A 22168-nucleotide genomic window follows, 5' to 3' on the forward strand; every position below is an offset into this window, starting at 1 on the left:
CTCATGGCTGCCTGCTGGGATTACAGACATGTGCCCTCATGGCTGCCTGCTGGGATGGCTGCCTGCTGGGATGGCTGCCTGCTGAGATTACAGACATGTGCCCTCATGGCTGCCTGCTGGAATTACAGACATGTGCCCTCATGGCTGCCTACTGGAATTACAGACATGTGCCCTCATGGCTGGCATCCTGATTTGCTTCTCTGTTGTTGTGATGAAACACTGACCAAAAACAGTGAGAGAGAAGAAAGGGTTTGCTTGGCTTACAGCTCACAGTCCATCAAGGAGGAGAGCCAGGGCAGAGGCTCAAAGCAGGAACCTGATGGCAGGAACTGGTGCAGAGCCATGGAGCAGCACTGCTTACTGGTCTGTGTTTTAGTCGATTCCAGATCCAGTCAGTTGACAACCAAGATCAGCCACAACGCCTGGTGATAACTGTCATGATTATTGATCGCCTGTTTCTCACTCTACTATGTTTTAAGAAAGCCAAAGCAACATCTAGAAATTATCATGCTAGGAAGAGAAAACATATGCAAATATTTGGAACATTTGACAAGAGGCAAGTATTTCTACACTCTGACCCAGAGGCTCCCATGTCTGAGAATGTATCCTAAGGGAATTACTTAAAAAAAAGAAGAAAGAAAAACCTCACAAGCACAAAGACAGAAACTGTTTATAACCGATGGAAAACTAAACATCTGAAATTTTTTTAATATTAAAGACAAGTTTATTGGGAAACTGTACTCAGCAAGTTCACTGGCCCAAGGACCAAGGCCAGGGGAGTCACCATGGAAAAAGGGGTGGGGGAGAGAGAGAGAGAGAGAGAGAGAGAGAGAGAGAGAGAGAGAAGGGAAGAGGAGAGGAGAGCGGAGGGGAGGGAAGGGGAGAAGAGGAGAGGAGGGAAGGGGAGGGGAGGAGAGGAAAGGAGAGGAGAGGACAGGAGAGGAGAGGAGAGGAGAGGAGAGGAGGGAGAAAGAGAGAAGGGAGCTGGCCTGCAGAGAGAAAAGAGAAGAGGAATGAGAGGAAGAAGGAGGAGGGAGAGGAAGAGCGGCATCTAAAATATTTTACAATAGAGACAGTCATACAGGAGGAAATATGAACCCACTCAGCCATAAATATGAAATCTAAATGCATGTAATTAGTTATGATAACTTCAGTGAGACAAACCCTTAAAAGGAAGTTGTATCTATGCCATCAAATCAACTTAGGAAAATTATAACCATTGGAAAGAATAAAGCTTTGATGGGGCTATGGATAAGAGGTTTTTTAAAGATTTGTTCTTTTTATGTGTATAAGAGGTTTGCATGCATGTGCACCATATGGGTGACGGTACTGCAAGAGACTAGAAGAGGGTGTTGGCTCCCTGGAATCATAATTACAGACAGTTAGGAGCTGCCATGTGGGTGCAGGGAAGCAAACCCAAGTCCTCTGCAAGAGCAGCCAGTGCTCATAACTGCTGAGCCATCTCTCCAACCTCATGTATATAAGCTCTTAAGAGGTTTTTCTAGTGCTTTAATACAAAATTAAAAGTGAAGAAGTATACGTTTGAAAAGATACCTCTAAATATTGTTAATGCTTTGTGTGTATTTATAAATGTATGTGATTTACACCTCTGTGTGTGTGTGTGTGTGTGTGTGTGTGTGTGTACAGAGGGCACAGGGAGATGTCCGGTCATTCTTTGCCTTGAGGTATCTAGAAATAATCTGGCGGTCAGCAAAGTGCAGCAATCCTCCTGTCTCCATTCCTCACAGCTCTGGTGCTACAGGCATGCACTGTGGCTATGCATGTGACTGGCTTTGTAAGTGGGTGCTGGGGATTCAAACTCAGACCCTTGTGCTTGTAGAGCGAGCATTCTTACCGCAGAGCCATCTCCATCTCTAAGGTGGTTTGTTTGTTTGTTTGTTTGCTTGCTTGCTTTGGCCTTTTGAGACAGGGTCTTGATACATAGCCCTGACTATCCTGTAACTCAGTATGTAGTTAAAGCCTGGTCTCGAACTCACAGAAAGCTTCCTGCCTCTGCCCTCCAGAACACTGCTGTTACAGGCATGTGCTACCATACCCAGCTAGAGATGGTTAATTTTTTAAAAATAATTCAGTCCTTTAAAAAAGGACCTCTGGAGCCTTGTTGACTGAGAAGGTGGTGGTTATCGTATTTCAGCCCAGAATTTTGCACTCCCTGGTGGCATCTAGAATAATCTCACATGATCATTCATAAGGTGACTGACACCAGCCATAGACAGTGTGGGAGGGGCGTGTGCCTTTCCAGAGGTGCTCTGTGAAGCCTGAGGCGCACTGGTGCCCACAGGAGAAAGGCAGAAGTTTAGGGAAACTGGCTTTGCACTCACTGTCCTGCTCCCCATAAGCTGGCCTCCTCTAGATTAGTTTATCTAAAATAAAATTAAGCTAAAACATGTTTCAGAACTGCTCCTGGGATGGCAAAACCATGTGATGGAGTCAGCAGTTATTTGGGCCTCAGTTTCCCTAACAATAAGGTGGGAGAAAAAAATCCCTGCCTCTTAGATTCCTGGGAGAAGACTAAAGCTAAGTTGCCAATGACTTAGAGTCTGCAAAATGCTAGAGAGAATTTATTGAGATGACATTAGAAGGAGTAGGTAAAATATTGTCTGGCTTCATTTACATGAGGGACCTAGAGAAGACATGAGGGAGGGAGGGAGAGAGAGAGAGAGAGAGAGAGAGAGAGAGAGAGAGAGAGAGAGAGAGAGAGAGAGAGAGAGAGAGGAAAGGGAAGAGGAGAGGAGAGCGGAGGGGAGGGAAGGGGAGAAGAGGAGAGGAAAGGAGAGGAATGGACAGGAGAGGAGAGGAGAGGAGAGGAGAGGAGAGGGGAGGAGAGGAACAGGAAGTGGAATGGGAGTTGCAAGGGGCTGTGTCTCCTGAGTGTAGGAGAGGGAGATGAAAAGGGTCTGTGGATGGATGGATGGTGGTGATAACTGCACAATATAGCAAGACTGGACTTAAAGCCACTGCCCCACTTGCTGGAAATGATTAAAATGGTAAAGTTAATGATATATATATATATAATGTTACATATAACATTGTATATGTCACCACTTACCAAATTAATAAATACCAACAAAAGACAAGAGATAGATATAGATTGAAATACAAAATAAATAAGGAATGGGGGGATTTTAGAGCAGATGGACAGACCCATTCCTTTAAGAAACAGGTAAAATAATTCAACAGAACACATAGAGAAAAGGCAGAGAGTGTCCACAGGCCTGAGGAAAAGGGAAGAACAGAAAGCCTGCCCTTCTAGAAGCATCCCTACAAACATGCTGTTTCTTCTCTGGCCATCAGGAAGCATTCTGGTTATCTGTTGTTTTTAAGCAGCTATCTCAGTATCTCCCCTGTGCACCATTTGTTAAGTACTTACTCAGGGCTTATTAGTGCCAGGCACATAGCTTACAGTTTATGTACAGACACACATGTGCACACATAAACATGCCCCCAGATAGAGATACTGGCTCTTGGGGCCCAGTAGAATCTATGGGGATCTTGATGGCTGGAACCTAGACAACACTCACTATGTACCAAGTGCTGTTCTAGGCATACTGTAAATAGAGTTTCATTTATGTACTCTTCTTGATAATGTTCAAGGCAACTATAAAAGCCCTATGTAACAAGGTGGGGTGTGGGGATCAGGCCCAGTGAGGCCACGGAGCTTGTCCACTCAGTAGCAGAGCCAGGAAGAACAGCTGTGGCTCACCCCAGGACATCAGCGAACTAAGAGGAAGAACACACAAAGGCAGGAACAGGGAGGGTCCAGCCTCTGCCCCTATTTTCAGAGAAGTGTGGTAAAATGTGTAGCATGGCGGGGAGCAGAAGGCTTGGAGGAAGGGATGTGCAGTCACCCAGTAGGGTAGGGCTGGGTTATGGACTTTGTGGCGACAGCAGATTAAAAAGAAAGAGCTCTGGTGTCTTGAAAAGAGGAACTGATCTATTTGGGTAGCTTCCTGGGTGTGAGGGAAAGTCAATGTCAAAAGTTCAGGCCGGGGACACCTTCCAGACCCAATGTCACTAACAGGGATAGGACGGGGTGGTAGGAAGGAGACACTGCACATGCTCTGCCTCAGTGGGCTATACAATGTTTCCTTCACTCATGCACAAAGACTGATGGGAAATCAAGTGCCAACACATAGAGCACCAGCCCTTTTTGGGAGGGCAAACAGGTCCCCCCAGCCTACCTTTGTCCTGCTCCGCAGCTTCACTCAGTTCGGGGAGTTTGAACCCCACCAGGTTCTGGTTTCTCATCAGGATGTGTTCCTTGGTGAGAGGAAGAAGGGACATGGTTCAGGTGACAACTCAGGGCGTAATCCTTATGTACTAAGAATTTGGGGGACATTAAGGTCCCCTGGACATGCATGCAGCTGCTCTGGAAGTAACTTGGTCTCACTGCTGGAAGCGGCTTCCTGCCCTGCCCTTCTGTGTAAGTGACAGTCCTTCCGCAATGATCTTTGTTGCACCTCCAGACAAATGAAGCCTGCTTGGGAGACTAAGCTTGCAGAGCTAGGTTGGAGTGTTGGAGGACCCAATAAGCTACCCTTGCTCCAAGCTAATCCATGTCAGACTAGGGCCCTCTTGGGATGCCTGGGTCCTTTCCTGGCTCCTAGTGACATCCAAGGGTTCTCCGCCTCCCAAGTGACAAAAGCCACTTGAGTGACTGGCCTCTGGGTAAAGGAAAAGAAAGGGGATAACAAAGAGTGCCCAGGATCCAGAGAGAATCCAGGTCATACCCTTGCTATATACTTAGCAAGTCAGAGGTCCACAGTCCCTCAGCTGCCAGCACACTGGACAGGGTACAGAGCAGGTTTCAGTGCCAGACCAGCTGGTAGCATGAACTTCCAGGTTCTCTGCAACTTCCCTTGCTGGGTGAGAGTGAGGGTCCACAGTCCCTCAGCTGCCAGCACACTGGACAGGGTACAGAGCAGGTTTCAGTGCCAGACCAGCTGGTAGCATGAACTTCCAGGTTCTCTGCAACTTCCCTTGCAGGGATGTGTAGAGTTCTGAGGGAGTGGCCTACTCCCCCCATCTCTGAAGTCCATGAAGGTGAATCTCCAGCTGCCTGCCCCCTTTGTCTTCACTTGCCTCCACAGATATGAGACATGGACCACTTTAGGTGGCTCTTGTATCGGAGGGTGGAAGCTCTATGTGAATTGTTCATCTTTCTAAGCCTCCACCCGAGAACATTGTAGAAAATCAAAATTATCTATGTATGTATGTATGTATGTATGTATCATCTACCTATCATCTATATATCAATCTATTATCTATCTATATATCTATATATCAATCTATCATCTATCTATCTCTGACTGGCTTCAAACTTCCTATATAGCTGAACATGACATTGAATTTATGTTCCTCCTGCCTCTACCTCTCTGGTCCTGGAATTACAAGCATGAGTTACCACCACACATGGTTTTATGTGACTCTGGGAACCCAGGGCTTTGTGCATGCTAGTAGAGCACTCTACTGACTGAGACACTTCCTCTCTGAAGCTCTCTGAACAGCACAGTGGTGTGTTACAATGTGTCCTTGCTAGTAGATACTCTGATTAGATACTCTCATTGGAGCTGAAGTCTTACTGGTCTCCACTTCCTTCCTCCCCCTTACTGCCTCAATAGAAGAGTCTGGGGTCTTTGTCCTATCCCAGGCCCTAATCCCTAGGCTCCCAGTCTCCTTGACCTGGATTGAGATTGGTCGCCTGGGAGAGAAGGGACTGTATCAGGACCTTTGATCCAGTTAAGTCCTCTATTTTACACTCTGATCTCCGCTTTACCCCGCTACATCTGGATAGTCTCAATTACTCATTGTATAACAGGGCAGCTCCCCTGACTGACCACTATTCCTAGTTAGATGACCAATGGATGTTGGGGACACCATGGACACTAGAAGAAAGTCACCATGGAGGAGCATCCCCTTATGGCCATTATCATAGTGGTACTTTGGTCTAAGACCCTTGGTTAACAGGTACCAAGAAGGCAAGATGGAGGACATTACAAAGGGAAAGCCCACGTATCCTGGTTTAGCCCAATTCTAGGCATGACCAGATACTCCATGAGAGGTTCCTTCACCAAGTCTAGCTGGAGGAGGGAAACAGCTCAGGATAAGAAGCCCATGTGGCTAACTTCCCCTGAACTGTGACTACTGTATTTCAGGGGACTTCTATACGTTAAAAGGAGCAGAGGGCACCTGAAGCTAGTGCTATGGAGGTGTGACACTGATGAGACTGGCTTCTCAGGGTCAAGAAGTTTGGGATTCAGGAGCTATCTTGTCCCAGGATCCAGCTTGAGCGCAAACGCCTGTAGTTCAGGGGGCTCTGGCATGCACACACACTGCATCAGGGCAGGAACCCACCTCCCGGAGCTTGGTCAGCTTCTGCATGCGCACTGGCTGTACTTGTATCTGAAAGTCTTTGAGCCCAGGTGGCTTGGCTGGCTTGGCTTTGCCTGGAAACCGCTTCTCTTCCTCTGCCAGAGGCAGCTTAGCGAGCACCTTTTGCAGCAGGGGACCGGGTTCTTCAGGGCTGCTGTCCCAGGAAACCCCCCGAATCAGCGGGGGCCGGGACACAGGGGGCCTCAGCTCAGCCTTGGAGCCAGTCTTGGGCCCCATAGGCTCTCCAGCAGAGCTCTGTCCCTGGGAATGTGAGGAGACCGATCCTCCTGAGTCCTGGACTGTGGTTCTGGGCAGAGGGTTGCCTTCCCTGGTTGTCTTCAGAAGCTGCCTCCCCAGCTCCGTCTCAGCAGGGCCAGGCTGGGGGCTGTTCAGCGCCATTTTCCCACTGATGCTCGCTCCAGAAGCCTGAGCCATGGGCGTGGCCTCCACGTGCTGAAGGGGATCAAAGTTTTCCTTTTGTTCTACTGTAAGTTCTTTGGATTTCTCCACTGTGGGAGAGCGAGGAGCCAGTCTGCCTTGAGACACTTTCCTCTGGTCATTTTGCTTCCGGTCAGCTAGCCCTTTGGAGACATTCTGAAAGAGATGAGATATAGTTGGGACCCTGGAGGTAGGCTGAGAAGACTCAGACCTTGACAAATGCCCATTCATGTGTGTGCAAATGGGGTCTGAACCTGCCTTACCTCTTTCTCTCTCAGAGTTCCATATCATAAGACAGAGGAGTCTTCTGCTGACACCAGAACCCACCCTCTACTCACATCCAGGTCCTGCTAGTCTTCTGAGACCACATTCCCCACATTCAAATCATGGTGAAGTGAGCAAAGCACAAACTCACAGGCTCTTCAAGGCGAGGCGAGGAGATGCCGTCCTCATGCCCCTTTTGCTGAAGAAGAAAAACACAGGTTGGTAACAGTGGGAAGAGGTCTGCTCCCTCTTGAAACTTAGCAGGGTGTAAATGCCTCCCCCCACCTTCCTAATTCAAGGGCTACAGAGGGTCCAGACATGTTAGGGACAAGAGATCCAACGGCAGAGAAGTGGCATGCCTGTGTGTTGATACCTGTGGTGGTGCTCCCGGCAGAGGGGACTGTGGGCCACTGCATATGTCCAAACCTGCAATGGGCCAAGGCAGGTAAGTGATGCCCATCACCTAGTTCCCTGCTTGTCACTTTAATAGCCTATACACACCAACACACACACACTCACACACACAAGATCTGGCAGCCAAAAACACTGTTGTTGCTCACATGGCAGCACTGAAACACCATAGAAACCAAATAAGAAAACTAAGTCATAGGAGACCTTGAGGTCTGATAATCAGGAAGCACCTGTGAATGCAGGATCCTGGGCTTACCTTCCAGCACTGAGAAAGGCAGACTGCCTACTGTGGTACTCCATTGCCTGAGGGTGTGGCTCTGGACACAGCCCAGAAAGGAAGAGACATGCATACTGGGCTTGGAGATGTAGCTCAATGGTTGAGTGCTTACCTAGCGTGTGTGGACCTAAGTTCCAATCCCAGCACCACAGAATAAACAAAAAACAAAAAGATTCGAAATAAGCCGTGCCGACTTCTCTCTGAGCAAAGAGCATCCATTAGAGTCCTTTTCCCATGACCTAGGCCCTATCCTTACTCAGCCTGTCCATCTGCCCTCTCCCCGCCTGAAGAGGCAGGCTCAGCCTCACCTGGTGGTGTAGAGATGGTGAGGGAGCAGCTCCTGGAGGATGCGGGAGAAGCTCCAGAGCTGAGGTTTGGAGAAACAGCTGTGGAAACAAATACCAATTGGCTGGCATTCGTGAAGAGCTAGGACTTCTGCCACCAAACAGATTATTCTCTCAGGGATATTTCACCCCTGGGAACCCAGACTGCCTTGTCAAGTTCAGGGGCTGATCTGAACCACCATATAAGATTTTTATTACAACCCAACTTTTGATGCAGCCATCCCAGCAGAGGGGTCCTCAGATAATTTCTAAGACATGGGGTTACATTCCTTAGCCTGCTGGGCCTGACCTCAGAGAACTTTCCAGAATCTGAGGGCCTGGCATTGCTTGACAGGAAGAGCATGCAAGGCTGTACTTTCTAGATGCCATAGGGCCAGTCTGATTTCCAGCACTCTCCTTGTCCTCCAAGGCCATTTGGACGTCTCTAAAACCTGCTCCATCTTTGTACTCAGGAAGAAGAGGGACCAGAGCACAGGGTGTGGCAAAGGATCCTTGTCTCTCCTCCAGAGTTCCTGAGTCCTTGGATCCCAGGCTGAGGGAGTTTAGCATGGCCTCCTCAAACCTTTGCTGGGGAGATGCCCACCACAGACAGGGTCATCATAGGGAGGATGAGGATGTTAGACATACTCTGTCATGTGAGGTTATGCAAGGCTCAGCATGTATGAGAGCTGCACAGGGTTTCTATGTATTAGAGCTAAGGATATAGAAGTTCAATTAATAGCATGGGATTTGTGGAATGGCATTTGTCCATATATAGGCAAGTCCCAAATAGTCACACATAGGGTCCAAAAGCAAAACACGGGAGAGTTCTCAGGGGTAGAGTTGAGTAGGTGTTTTAGAACTCTGGAAGCTGAGCTCAAAGGCTTCTTGAAGGGGTCACCTCTGCAAGGCTTGGGCCATTTAGAACCTGGAGGCCAAGGGGACAGGCCACTTGAAGCTTGCCCTCTTGGAAACAAGGTTGTTCTACAGCTGGAGCTTGGTCCTCCCCTCTCTCCCCATCCAGCTTCAGAGGGGCTCAGGGTAGCTACCTTCCTACTGCTGGTCCTCCCCTACCTGATGGGGAGTCTCCGAGGCTGCTCCTTGACTTCCTCCCGCGGCGGGTCAGGAACCGCTCACTCACCAACTTGGCTTCTTCCAGAAGTGCCAGGTTTTTCTTCTTGTCCTCTTCTGAGATGCTGATGTCTGGCAGCTGGTCATTTACCAGGTCAATGACATGCCCCGTGGGGTCTGCAGAGAGAGAATGAGCTTCCAGTGAGAGTCACCTCATCTTAGAGGCCTCTCCCAGCAGTAGCTCTTCATTTTCACTGGGGAAACCCTCTGAATCACCATTAAGTGACTCAGGGGGAGCGAGCCATACCCACTCACAACTCTGCTTCAGGAAGCAAGGCTGAGTGATAGTGGGTCCCAAACCAGCTTTGGCCAGTTGAGCAATTCCATCTAGGCAGCCACAGGGATGAGATAGGGATGGCCACATAAGGCTAGTGAGAAGCAGTTTGGGGAAATGAGAGGGAAGAAGGGTGTCACAGATAAGGCAGAGGTACAGCTGACCATTTGTTCTCATGAATAGAAGGTCTTTCCAAGAAAGTTCATATATGAACTGAATGAGAGATGGAACGGTACAATAACTAATAACCCAAATTAAGTTCCTGACTCCAGCAGTGCCTGAAACCATTGATCCTGAAGGAGGAGCAGACAGTGATGGAGGAAGGCTACAAGAAGGCAGGGGTGGGAGGAGAATTCTATTATTTTGGAGTAAGCTAATATGAATCAGGGCTCCATCATTTTCAGTAGTCATGGCACATACACACAGCACAGCATCTGGGTGTTACAGCACTCTAGGTGGTCCCTGCTTCCCACCAAGTCTCTCCTTCCACCCAGAGTGCCATCCCTCCTCCTGTCTGCCTGTCTCTCTAAGGCGAAACTCAAATACCACATCTCCTGGAACGCTTGCACATCATTCCTCTTCTCTGGGGAGAAGTGGGTCCCTTCTTACCTTGTCTTCCTTAGTTCTCTCATGAAGGCCCTTTATCAATTCTATCTACTCACTTCCCAACCTCCTTATAACCGTGTAATCAACACCGAATACAAAGCCCAAGTCTATGTGACCCCTATCCTTCAATGGTCCCACAAAGGTGTGAAAATCCCTGAGCAGGAACCAGCAAGGGATCCGAGCCACCAGCTTTTCACATGGGCATACTCCCATGTGGCTCTGTACCTGCCCACACAGCCTCAGTGCTGAGCATCATTCAGTTGATCACTGAGCAAGCATCACTTCTGTCTGCTCTGACTTCATCTTCCACTTCTTTCTGACACTGAAGCTAGACATCATTTCTTCTGGACCCAAACATGATCTCCTTTACCCTTTGGACTTGGGGAGAGGGAAAGGGGCTGAGTCCAACTAAGCTTAGGCAATTCATGATTGCCGCTCAAGTACTTGCTCAAATTGACCCAGCTCTTACCCACAGACGTCAGCGAAGCAGTGGAGACCTTCAGATGTCTGTGGGAAAGTCTCCGGTGAGGGCTGGGAGCCCTGAAAGACAGAACATGGTCATCTGGTTAGGACATCTACTCAGAGTTGGGCAAATGAGATGACTGTACAGTCTCTCAGGGTCACCCCAGAGCATTATCTATGGCACACACAAGGGTCCTCTGACTGTCACCTTGGGAGCATATTAGATGGATGAATTCCCAGGCTGTACCCCAGTCTCCCACACCAGAGGCCCTGAGAGGGTCAATGACTCAGCAAGTCTCTACGCCATTCTGCTGCCCACTCAAGTGGACTTGGATACAAGTCCACTCTCAAGGGATGAAACCTTACTACAGTATTTATTATCTCTGAGGATCCAGACTTTATGCTAGACCTATCTTGTGGGAGACTTACCAAACATACGTGGGGTCTGATAGAGACACAGATAATTTATTTTTGCAAGAGAAAATAAAAACACACTTTCACTGCCCTGCAAAACAGGGAGTTCTTTTTAAAGACTTATTTTATTTATTTATTTATTGATTGATTGATTGATTGATTGATTGATTGGTTTTTCAAGACAGGGTTTCTCTGTATAGCTCTGGCTGTCCTAGAGCTCACTCTGTAGACCAGGCTGGCCTCGAACTCAGAAATCCACCTGCCTCTGCCTCCCAAGTGCTAGGATTAAAGGCGTGCACCACCACCGCCTGGCTAAAGACTTATTTTTAATTATATATGTGTGTGCCTGTGGGTACAGATGCCTATGAAGGCTAGAGGCATCAGATTCTCCTGGGACTGGAGTTACAAGTGTTTGTGAGCCACCTGATTTGGGTAGTGATAACCAGTCTCAGGTCCTCTGCAAGAACAGTGTGTGTTCTTGACTACTGAGCCAACTCTCTAGCCCCATGGAGCTGTCTTATGTCTGACTTAACTGTTTTATGCGGCTTTTTCCACCTCCTCCCACATTGATTATACATGTATATTTACTTCTTATATCCTCCTTGGTATCCTCTCCTATTTTCCTCTACCCTTAATTAATGAATGAAAAAGCTCACTCTGTCCTGTGATAATTACCCTCTTACATGTGGTGTTGCCTGTCAAACCCAGGCCTTGCACTTGCTAGGCAAGCACCTTCTCACTGTCCTATATCCCCAGCCCTAAGGATTATCTTTTACATTTATTAAAAGTGATGTCTAGACAACCTTATTCCAGCTAGATCAATTCAGGGACCCCTGGTAAGGGAAACAGGGGCAGTGACATCCCTGTGATGGTGATCCAGTGTCCCTCCCAAAGGATGATCTTCCTCAAAGGACCTACTTTGGACATGGCACGATTTTACAGTTGAAGACCCATACCTTTCAGGCTTCTGTAGGAATGCCTGAGCTGATATTATGGGGCTTTTCCATACTATGATGTCTTGTGCTTTTTAAAAAATCTAGCAGTGTATACAGGGCCAAATCCAAGAATAAGAACATCATTTTAGGAAAGAAGATAATGGGGGAAAATCCTAGATTCTCTTTCCCATTTTGAAAAACTGCTTGATAATGTGTATTTTTATTTTTGAAATAAGGTCTCTTGTATTCCAGGGTGGATTTTAACCCTCATGTAATCGAGGATGACCTGGCACTTCTGATCCTCCTGCTCCCACATGAGTGCTGGGGTTACAGGTATGCCCCACCATACCCAAGTTTATGTTATACCGGGAATCAAACCGAAGACCTAACAAAACCTTGGCAAGAATTACTCTACCAACTGAGCCATATCCCCAGCCCTCTTTGACATCATCTTCATCAATAAAATGACTCAGAGAAAAACAAAGAAGGATATATTTCTAGAAATGCAGCTATTTGATCCCCACAAAGCATTGCTCGTCTGCCTGGGCTGCATACCTGTTGACCAGGTTTTTGTCAGTCTCTCCTTCAGGTGAACTGCTTTCCCCCGTCAGGATGATTGTGGGAGGGCTGTGAAATGGTCCTGCAGAGGGAGAGTCCTGGTGGTTTTGAGCAAAACACAAATGGAGTTAGGCCTGGGCAGGGGCGGGGGTGGGGGGGTAGACATGCAGGGCCTGGAACTGCAGCATTTCCAACAGTGTGACTCCCAAGGCCATTGTCACAGGTCACCAGCTCTGTATGTTGGTTTGTTTGTTTCAGCTTCAATAAGATATAATTGAGAAATGGAAATCACATATATTCAAGGTGAGGCGGTTGATGTGAGTATAGAGTGTGACATGGTTACAAATGAATTAATGAACATATTGACTAACTCAGTCCTCTCTCTCTCTCTCTCTCTGTGTCTCTCTGTGTGTGTCTCTCTCTCTGTCTCTGTCTCTGTCTCTGTCTCTCTGTCTCTCTCTGTCTCTCTCTCTCTGTCTCTCTCTCTCTCTCTCTCTCTCTCTCTCTCTCTCTCTCTCTCTCTCTCTCTCTCTCTCTCTCTCTCTCTCTCTCTCTCTCTCTCCCCATTTCCTCCCCACCTCTCTCCCTACTACATGGGTGTATGCGCTGCCGTGGGTACTGGGAATCAAACCCATGCTCTTTACTACTGAGCCATGTCCCCAGTCCCTTGTTTCTTGCTTTTAGAACCGCCCTTTAAACCAGCACTTCTTAGAGCCTGTGGTGGAGCTTTAACAAATTCCTAGCATACCGTGGGCTGAAAAAGAGATTTTATTTTAATTCATTGACACTCTGTCTACTTCCCAAAGCAGTCAACAAGAACCAAGGGCTTGGTTCTTACTCAGTTTCTTGCAACTGAGTAATAAGAAATCTCAAGTTCATATTTCTGCATAGGAACTGTGGTCCAAAAGATTCTAGCCTGGCAGGGCAGTGGTGGTGCATGCCTTTAATCCCAGCACTTGGGAGACAGAGGCAGGTGGATTTCTGAGTTCAAGGCCAGCCTGGTCTACAGAGTAAGTTCCAGGACAGCCAGAGAAACCCTGTCTCGAAAAGCCAAAAAAAAAAAAAAAAAAAAAAAAAAAAAAAAAAAAAAAAAAAGGTTCTAGCCTGGTCTGTTTCAATCATTTAGACCTATGGACCCAAACACTTCTGCTATGGCCTCTCTGGTGGTTCAGCCTGGCCTGCCTTACTGGCGTACAAGACATTTAGCTTTGAAATCTCTCTGACTCTCTTGTTCTTGCTCACACGTGACTCTTGCCACAGAAAGGCTAAAATCTTATGTTTCTACCCATGTATCACATTTTCTACCATACTCGTGGTGGCGCTTTCACAAACTCCCAGCATACACTGGTGCTGAAAAGATTTTATTTAAATTCATTGACACTCTGACTACTTTCCAAATCAATCAAAAAGAAAATTTCAGCTAGAGAAACCTGAAAGCATAAAGTGCTGAGCAATCTGAGTGCCCATAAGAGATAAAATAAACACTTCCTCCCTCTAGTGGCCTATGGTTGGCACTAAGCTAAGCTGTTTGTCCTCATACCCTGTGGAGCTGTGATCCCCCTAGGATTGGCTCCAAGAAGTGCTGGCTTAAAGAGCTGTTCTAAAGCTTCATTCATTTCACTGCTCCAAGGACATAAAAAGAGAATGAATCTTGAAACTGGATGTAGACAAAACACCCATACACGTAAAATTAAATTTTAATAAGGAGAGAAAAAGTGAATTAACTTCTTCCTCCACTTCTTGATCCTTTTCAAGCCTTTACTTCACACATCACACATTCCCAACATCCACTTGTGTACCTTCCTGCCCAAATCTTCCTTAGCCATTTCATTATTTCTCCATGTAGCCATTCATCCATCTAACCGCCAATGAATGCATTTATTTGTGTCTCTTCCCACCCATCCATTCATCTATCCATCTCTATGGATCTACATAAATGCTTGCATTCATTCATGTCTCTTCCCCTGTCCATCTATTCATCCATATCCCGGTCTCTCCCACACATTCATCCCCCACTCTAAATATCTTCTTTATCCATCAGTAAATTCATCTCTTTCCCTGGCTATCCATTGATTTACCCATTCATACATCTCTTATCCATTCATCCATTTGTCCATTCCTTTCTGTCTCCCTACCCACTCACCAATTAACCATCCATTTATCCATTAATCTCTCCCATTCTGCCCATCCATCTATCTATTCATCTATTTCCCTTTCATCTATAAATCTATCAATCCATCTCTCTTCACTTCTTTCTCTACTATCCATTCATCCGTCTGAATGCTGCTCCCCAATCTATCACCAAACTAACCATTTATTTCTCTCTCCTCCATTCATCTACCCCTCCCCACACTCCCTGCAGCTCCTCTTACTCATTGTCTGCAGACTGTCTTAATGCCTGCTTTATAATTGACTTTCACCAGTTTACAAACAAGTGTTGTGAAGAGAGAGGACTGCTATGCTGGGAGTGGCAAGATTCTCTTTGTGCTCATGAAGTTTGTGAACATGGACACACCCCTACCCTCTACTCTATCCATTTATCCAGCAAACATCTCTGGAATGCCCATTGTGGGTCTATGCCTTGACTGGGGAGGCAAAGATGAAGTAAGCAGAGCTGAGATGCTTTCTGCTAGCAGATGGGTTATGGGGGAAGGGTGGAAGGCCTGTTTCTTATAAGCTGACACCTATAAGGTTAGCAGCCTTCGAGACACTGGAGGGAGCTGCTTTCTGGTTGGCATTTTCTCTGCCTTCTGGGACTCGGAGAGGGCACAGAGCAGAAGTGACTATCCTGATAGGCAAAACCAAGCTAGAACGGATAAATGCTACTACACATGTAATCATGAACACATACATACTATCAAGCTGCTCACAACCCAAAAGAACTGAGGTCTACGGGAGGAAATTCCTCTAATATCCTAGTAGACATTCTAGAAAGATCCTCTCTCTCTCTCTCTCTCCTTCTCCCTCTCCTTCTCCCTCCCCCTCCTCCTTTCCCTCTCCTTCTCCCTCCCCCCCCCCTCTCTCTCTCTCTCTCTCGTAATTGTATTCAAAATATGTCATAAAATAGAAGTGTTTTTCCGCTAATTGGCTTCCAGAATGAGTGAACAGACTGGGAACGTGTAGCTCTCTGCCAAGCTGTGTTGTGGACCATTGCTGAGGATTACAGACTGTTTTCTTTTTTTTCTTTTCTTTTCTTTACTCTAGACTGGAAAGAAGGGAATTTAAGAAAGAGTGTAGGGTACATTGCCAGGGAGCATGCAGGAGAATTTTGCCAAGCTTAGTTCAGTACAAATACCAACCCTTCTCCCACTTGGAGCTCCTAAGGCAAGGCTCCAGAAAGCTTGATTCTGGCGATATGTTATTGAATACAGTATATAGGATATACTATGTGGAGTACAGGCAAACTCCTGGCTTGAGGACTGTAAGAGACTCAGACTCAAGGGTCACCATATTGGTCCCTAATTTCTTCTTTCCAGCTATGTGACCTTGAACAAGTAACTTTGCGTCTTGGTGTCTTGATCACCTTGTCTGTGAACTTCTATGAAAATTAAACAGGCTGAGCGGAGCTCAGCATTAAAAGTGTTGGCCGCTCTTCCAGAGGAGGAGTTCAGTTCTCAGAACTCCTGCCTAACAGTTCACAGCAGCCCATAACTTCAGCTCCAAGGAAACTGATGCCCTCCTCTGGCCTCCAAAGGCATTGTGCTCAAATACGCATGCACGTACTCACTCACGCACTCAAACACACACACACAGATAAATCCTTAAAATTTAAACAAACTGATATAGAAATAGCTTCCAAATAAAATGCAAGATTTCTAGTCATATTTAAATTTCAAATGCATAGATGACAGATCTTGGGATTGTGTCCCAATATTGCGTGGACCTAACTACTTTCATTCACCAAATCTTGGCCCCAGATGGAAAGGCCATGGAACCACTGTTGGCACATAGCAAGGCTCAGTATTTCCTTCACAGCTGAGTTTATCACTTTGGAATTTGATTTCTTAGAAAGTGATGTTCTTGATCTTGGGCCTGGTTGGCAATTTAGAGCTAAATCAGGAGTTCAATGAGGCATCAGATTGACCCTTCTGGGAACAGAGCCAACAAGCACACCACCCCACCACCACCACCCAAGACATTTAGTCACAAAAGCTCTGTCAGTCATCTTCACCTGACTCCACTCCTCTCTCACCAACTTCTCAAACAAGAGATGTCCCATGTTCACAGGCATAGAGGAAAAGGCCAACTCCTCAGACCTCTTGCATCTTGGCATTGTTCCAAACCCTCATTTTTTCTCATTCAGCCCATAAATTCCACAGGTTAGTCAAGAACACACTAGGGGTAATGTGATGGTTTGATTATGGTTGGCCCAGGGAGTGGCACTATTAGAAGGTGTGGCCTTGTTGGAGTAGGTGCATCACTGTAGGTGTGCGCTCTAAGACCCTCATCCTGCTTCCCAGAAGTCAGTATTCTGCTAGCAGTCTTCAGATGAAGAAGTAGAACTCTCAGCTCCTCCTGCACCATGCCTGTCTGGATGTTGCCATGTTCCTTCCTTGATGATAATGGACTGAACCTCTGAACCTGTAAGCCAGCCCCAATTAAATGTTGTCCTTATAAGAGTTGCCTCAGTCATGGTGTCTGTTCACAGCAGTAAAGCCCTAACTAAGACAGGTAATAATTGCCACTATCCTCTGATACTCATGAAAGGAAAATGAGAAGATGGAAAATCTGTCCATTGAAAATATCACTTTGCCCCAGGGCCACACCAGACACTGGAAGACGCATCTTCCCACTGTGCTGCAATGCTTCTCCATTTGCCACTTTGTCTTTTTTGACACCTCCCCTGGTTTCTGATGCCCTTCAGACCATCTTCTCTTAGCCCTCTACACTGCACACTTCCTCATGGGGATGTCTCTTCCTCCAAGAAGCTCTGAATCCAGATAAGCAGAACACACAGCAGGAGGGAAGCAGGCTGGACAGCACTGCTTTGGGGCTCTTGTCCCTCTTCTTGGTCTATGGACCGAGCCTCCCTAGGGGTTCATCTCTCTTCTCTGGGGGGCAGCCAAGCTCTGAGGGGCCATGCCACCTCCAGCAAGCTCACTCCGATCATAAGCAGCAGGTCACATTTCATTTCCCTCTAATAAATCTTATAGAAACATTTAAATGTTTATTTCACTCATAAATTCCCAAGGGTGCATGATAGTTTCCTATGCTCCTGAGCACAAGGGATAAATATAGAACGATGTCATAGATGGGAATATGAGCTTCAAATCCTCAATGTCACATGACTAGGTCTGGGCTAGGACTCTTCAGGAACAGCTCCAGGTCTAGCCCAGGCAAGTGTGGAGAGTGTTGTGGCTGTCATGCCCTTGGGGAGACAGTTTTGGTAGCTGAATATTTAGATTGAGGGGAGGAAGAAAGAATAGCATCCAGAAGGGAGGACATCTAGAAGACGATGCAGGATAAAAGGCCCTACTGCATCTGTGTGAACAGGAGAGAAGCTAGATGGACCTACAATGAAATCTCAGCTACATGACCCCCAGGGAGGTATTTCACTTCTCTGATCTTGGTATTTATGAACATCAAATGGAGCTAATACTCCCCTAGACTGGCTTAAAAATAAACACAGATTAAGCAGTAAGAATGATGACAGGGGAGGGATGGGAGGAGGATGCACATTGTTTGACCATATCTGCAGTCTATCTGTTATAGCCTGGAAGGCAGGGAGGGACTCCCTTGGGAGGGGATTTGTGCTCTTAAGACAAAATAAAAAGATTCTCAGGGGACTCGAAAGTAAATGATCATTCCAGTGTCAAGTCCCGAGGCCATGGGAGAGAGGGTAAGGGCCTCTGTGGGGCATGTAGCTCCTCCATGTAAAATATGAGGAACATTTTTGCCCCATAACTCTGAAGGCTTACTGCCTAACATATGCACTCATTTTGGCTCTGTCAGTCTCTGTCAGTGTCCACTCAGCTCCCTGAAGGCAGAGATCCATAGTCATCAGATTTTCCTGCTCTCTTTAGCCCTGGTCTTACTCTCAGGCTATCACATGTGGATTGGTACACAAAGGGAACTGACCACGCTTTGTAAAATGTCGCTCAGTCAGCCAGCCAGCCAGCCAGTCTTTTATCCTGCATCATCTTCTGGATGTTCTCCCTTCTGGATGCTATTCCTTCTTCCTCCCTTCAATCTAAATATTCAGTTACCCAAACTATAAAATGACCATCCATCCATCCATCCATCCACCCACCCATCCATCCATCCATCCATCCATCCATCCATCCATCCATCCATCCACCCAATCATCCATCCATGCATTATCCATCTATACATCCAATCACCCAGCTAGAATCAATATTCACTCCTTCTTCCCTTCTGTCTGTCTGTCTCTCTCCCTCCCTCCCTCCCTCTCTCCTTCCTTCCTTCCTTCTCTCCTTCCTTCCTTCCTTCCTTCCTATTTTCCTTCCCTAAGATCCTATCATACTCTAATGTGCTAAGAATAGAGATACATGTGCAAACGATATAACCCCTGACCCCAGATTGCTCACATACTGTTTAATGAGAGACAGAAACAGGACACACTACTCTATTGCTCACAATGGGAACTGAGGATGAGCCTTGATAGGCATTCCTGACTGTGATGACCATTTCTGACATGCATTCTACTTTAACTGAAGCACTCCTACAGCTTCTCTCGTAGCTTTTGTGCTGTGACAGTCATCTTGACTCTTCTTTCCCAAGCCTCCTCCGCATCTGACCTTAGAAGATGAAATGTCAATACCTGCTCCCCACACCTGAGGCCACTGGTGCTCAGTACAGTGTCTTTACTAGCAAGAGAAGGCAAAGAAGACAGGATCATATATTCAAGGAATCTTCAGTTTGAATATACACTTATTTGTGGCATGACTATGTGACCTTTGACAAACATCTTAGGTCCAGTGCCTCTATCTATAAAAAGGTGGAGATGATAGTATCTAGCTTGGATCAATGAATAGAAGGTGCCAACAACTGTTACCATTAACTACTACACCAGATACTCATGTTTTATTTAAACTTTTGTGAAGATATTTCATTTTAGATCTTAACTGAGAGCACCTTAAAAGGATGTGATGATCTAAGTGGTGGCTACAATTCAAATATAAAATGTCCCCCACAGGCTCACAGGTTGAAGTCTAGATCCCCAGTTGATGGCACTGTTTTGGTGGGTATTACAAATTTTAGGGGACTGGAGACTAAATAGAGGAAGGTAGGTTAGCTCACCAATGTCCTAGAAGAATCTACCTTGTCCCCACCCTTTTCCTGTCAAGCTTCCTGTTTCCTGTCCATCATGGGATAAAAGGCCTTGTTCCACCACATTCTCCCTGCTATGATGTTCTCCCTCATTCTGAGCCCAGGAATAACAGGAACAATAGATCACAGGTTGAAACTTCTAAAACCATGACATGAAGAGGAGTAATTTCTAAGTTGGTCTCAGGTATTTTAGTCATAGACACAGAAAACAAATTATGGCAGTGGGACATCTCAAGGAAGATAATGCTGGCATCACAGGTGGACGGTAGATGTACTTCCTTTCAGTTCTAGAGGTGGACCTGTACGGGACTCACCTGGGTGTTCACAGTGATAAATGAACAATAACTGCCTCCTGGTACTGTAAAGCTACCTGCACTGAGAACATGCAACAGTGCAGGCTTGCAGGAAAATGGGGTGAGGGTTCTCCCTGGGTGATTGTAGAAGGACATCCCTGCTCCAGGGGGGGGTCCTTACAAGATTAAAGGATTATATATGCAACACTAATTTCATCTCCATCTCGTTCTGATAGAGGATTGGTTATTTAAATCTTGTAATAGTTAGTATTAATTGTCAACCTGATATAATTGAGGATCATCTGGAATCACCTAAATGTTAGGCCCAGGTACTCTGCTATGCTGCTTACACCCATATGCCTGGACCCAGAAGCATTCTTGGTCTTTTCTGGAACTTTCTGGCTGCTTAGGGGGTGTTACTTTGTCATCTCATCTTACAAGAGGACAGACCAGTGTGATGGGCTAAGAGTTCCAACTGCCTGAGGGTAAGGACTACATAGACACCACCCAAGAGAAAAAACTTCTGATGATACTATGGTGGCGCTTACCGGGGTCTCCAATTTTTATCCCAAGAAGAGGAGCCTGGTGGCTTTAAGACCAGAGGTCCCCAAGTCTCCACGAAGGGATGACCTCCTCAGAGCCTATATCAATTACATTTGTCACTACTGCTCCAAAATTTCCAAACAAAAGTAACTTAAAGAAGGAAGAGTTGACTTTGATTCGTGGCTTGAGGGTGCAGTCCATCATGGTTGAGAATCATGGTGGCAAGAGTGTGCGGTGACTGCTCATACTGCATCTATTGTCAGGAAGCCAAGAGCAGTGGATGCTGGTGATCCACTCACCTTTTCCTTTGATTCTTTCTGGGAGGCCAGCCCATGGGATGGTGCCACCGACATTCAAGTTGGTCTCCTGCATCAGCTAAACTCTTTCTCTGCAAACACCTCACAGACACACCTAGAAACATGTATCCTAGGGAGCTCTAAATCCCAACAAATTGATGGTTAAGGTTGATCATCATAGGGCCACACCCAGAGGACTGCTTCTCCAGAGCCTATCTCAACCTCATCTTAATTATTTATAAACTGAGGACAAGAAAGGGAGGTAATGCCCCTGAATAGCTGATCTGCAGCCACAAGAGCTGCTGTGACTGGACAGTAATGTCTGTTGGAAGCATCAAAACCTGAAGCACACAGCAGATGCTTTGGGAGAGTTGGAGTGCTTCAGAGCTGTGGCCTAAGCTAGGTTTAGTTTGGCAGAGTGTGTTTTGGGGAGCCAGAGATCCACACTGTGATATTTTATCATCAGAAATATCTCTTTTTTAAAGATTTATTTATTTTTATTTCTATGACTACACGGCAGCTGTCTTCAGACACACAGTAGAAGAGTGCATCAGATCCCATTACAGATTGCTATGAGCCACCATGTGACTGTTGGGAATTGAACTCAGGACCTCTGGGAGAGCAATTAGTGCTCTTAACCGCTGAGCCATCCCTCCAGCCCAGCAAATATCTTGAATAGGTTTTTGAGGTGAGCTTGTGCTCCTGAGGAGACAGTTGTAGAGGGAGTTTGGTAAGACCCTCTGCCACAAGCTGCAGTGCACTAAAAGTTAAATTTGTTACTTTGGATGCAAGACATGAAGTAATCAACCCAGAATGCCTTCGGACTTGCATATCGCCAGATGGTGCTATGCAGGATACTGGGAGAGAAAAGACACCAACCATCTTACCCAGTAATGGAGCCTGCATGCTACAATACTGGCCTGCCTGGCAAGATGTGCCCACTGATGGAATAGCGGTATAATGATTATGAGGGTGACAATCCTTTCTGATTGATGTGAGCCCTGATCTCCAGGATGAACTTTATGCCTGGTGCTATAAACCTGATCAAAAGTCCATGACTTAGGAAGATCATAGATCACAGGGTAGAAAGAACCTACTGTTGTTTTGCTAAATGGTCATACTATCTGTCTTCTAAATATGTATGTTTATGTCCTTAGATTTGTGCTCTGTCAATTTTACAGAGAAGCTTCTTTTTGCAGTGGGTAGTAGTTAATGCAGAGACTCATAATTGATCAAGGTGCTGAGTATAAGTAACTGTGA

The 22168-nt window shown here is 46.4% G+C and overlaps 1 protein-coding gene across 6 annotated transcripts in view; it reads right to left on the bottom strand.

Annotated features, from left to right (window-relative positions):
- Mrvi1 (murine retrovirus integration site 1 homolog) overlaps nucleotides 1-22168 on the bottom strand; it is a 137019-nt gene that overhangs the window by 51649 nt on the left and 63202 nt on the right. For all 6 annotated transcript variants that reach the window (XM_031387878.1, XM_031387876.1, XM_031387875.1 and 3 more), the window contains 8 exons: nucleotides 12484-12584; nucleotides 10587-10657; nucleotides 9181-9354; nucleotides 8092-8169; nucleotides 7469-7521; nucleotides 7247-7294; nucleotides 6376-6987; nucleotides 4203-4281 (listed from right to left, as the gene is read on the bottom strand). In XM_031387878.1, the coding sequence (XP_031243738.1) occupies nucleotides 4203-4281; nucleotides 6376-6987; nucleotides 7247-7294; nucleotides 7469-7521; nucleotides 8092-8169; nucleotides 9181-9354; nucleotides 10587-10657; nucleotides 12484-12584 (1216 nt within the window). The remainder of the gene's footprint in view (nucleotides 1-4202; nucleotides 4282-6375; nucleotides 6988-7246; nucleotides 7295-7468; nucleotides 7522-8091; nucleotides 8170-9180; nucleotides 9355-10586; nucleotides 10658-12483; nucleotides 12585-22168) is intronic.

Source organism: Mastomys coucha, unplaced genomic scaffold (assembly GCF_008632895.1).
Source record: "Mastomys coucha isolate ucsf_1 unplaced genomic scaffold, UCSF_Mcou_1 pScaffold21, whole genome shotgun sequence".
In the NCBI taxonomy this organism is placed as follows: domain Eukaryota; kingdom Metazoa; phylum Chordata; class Mammalia; order Rodentia; family Muridae; genus Mastomys; species Mastomys coucha.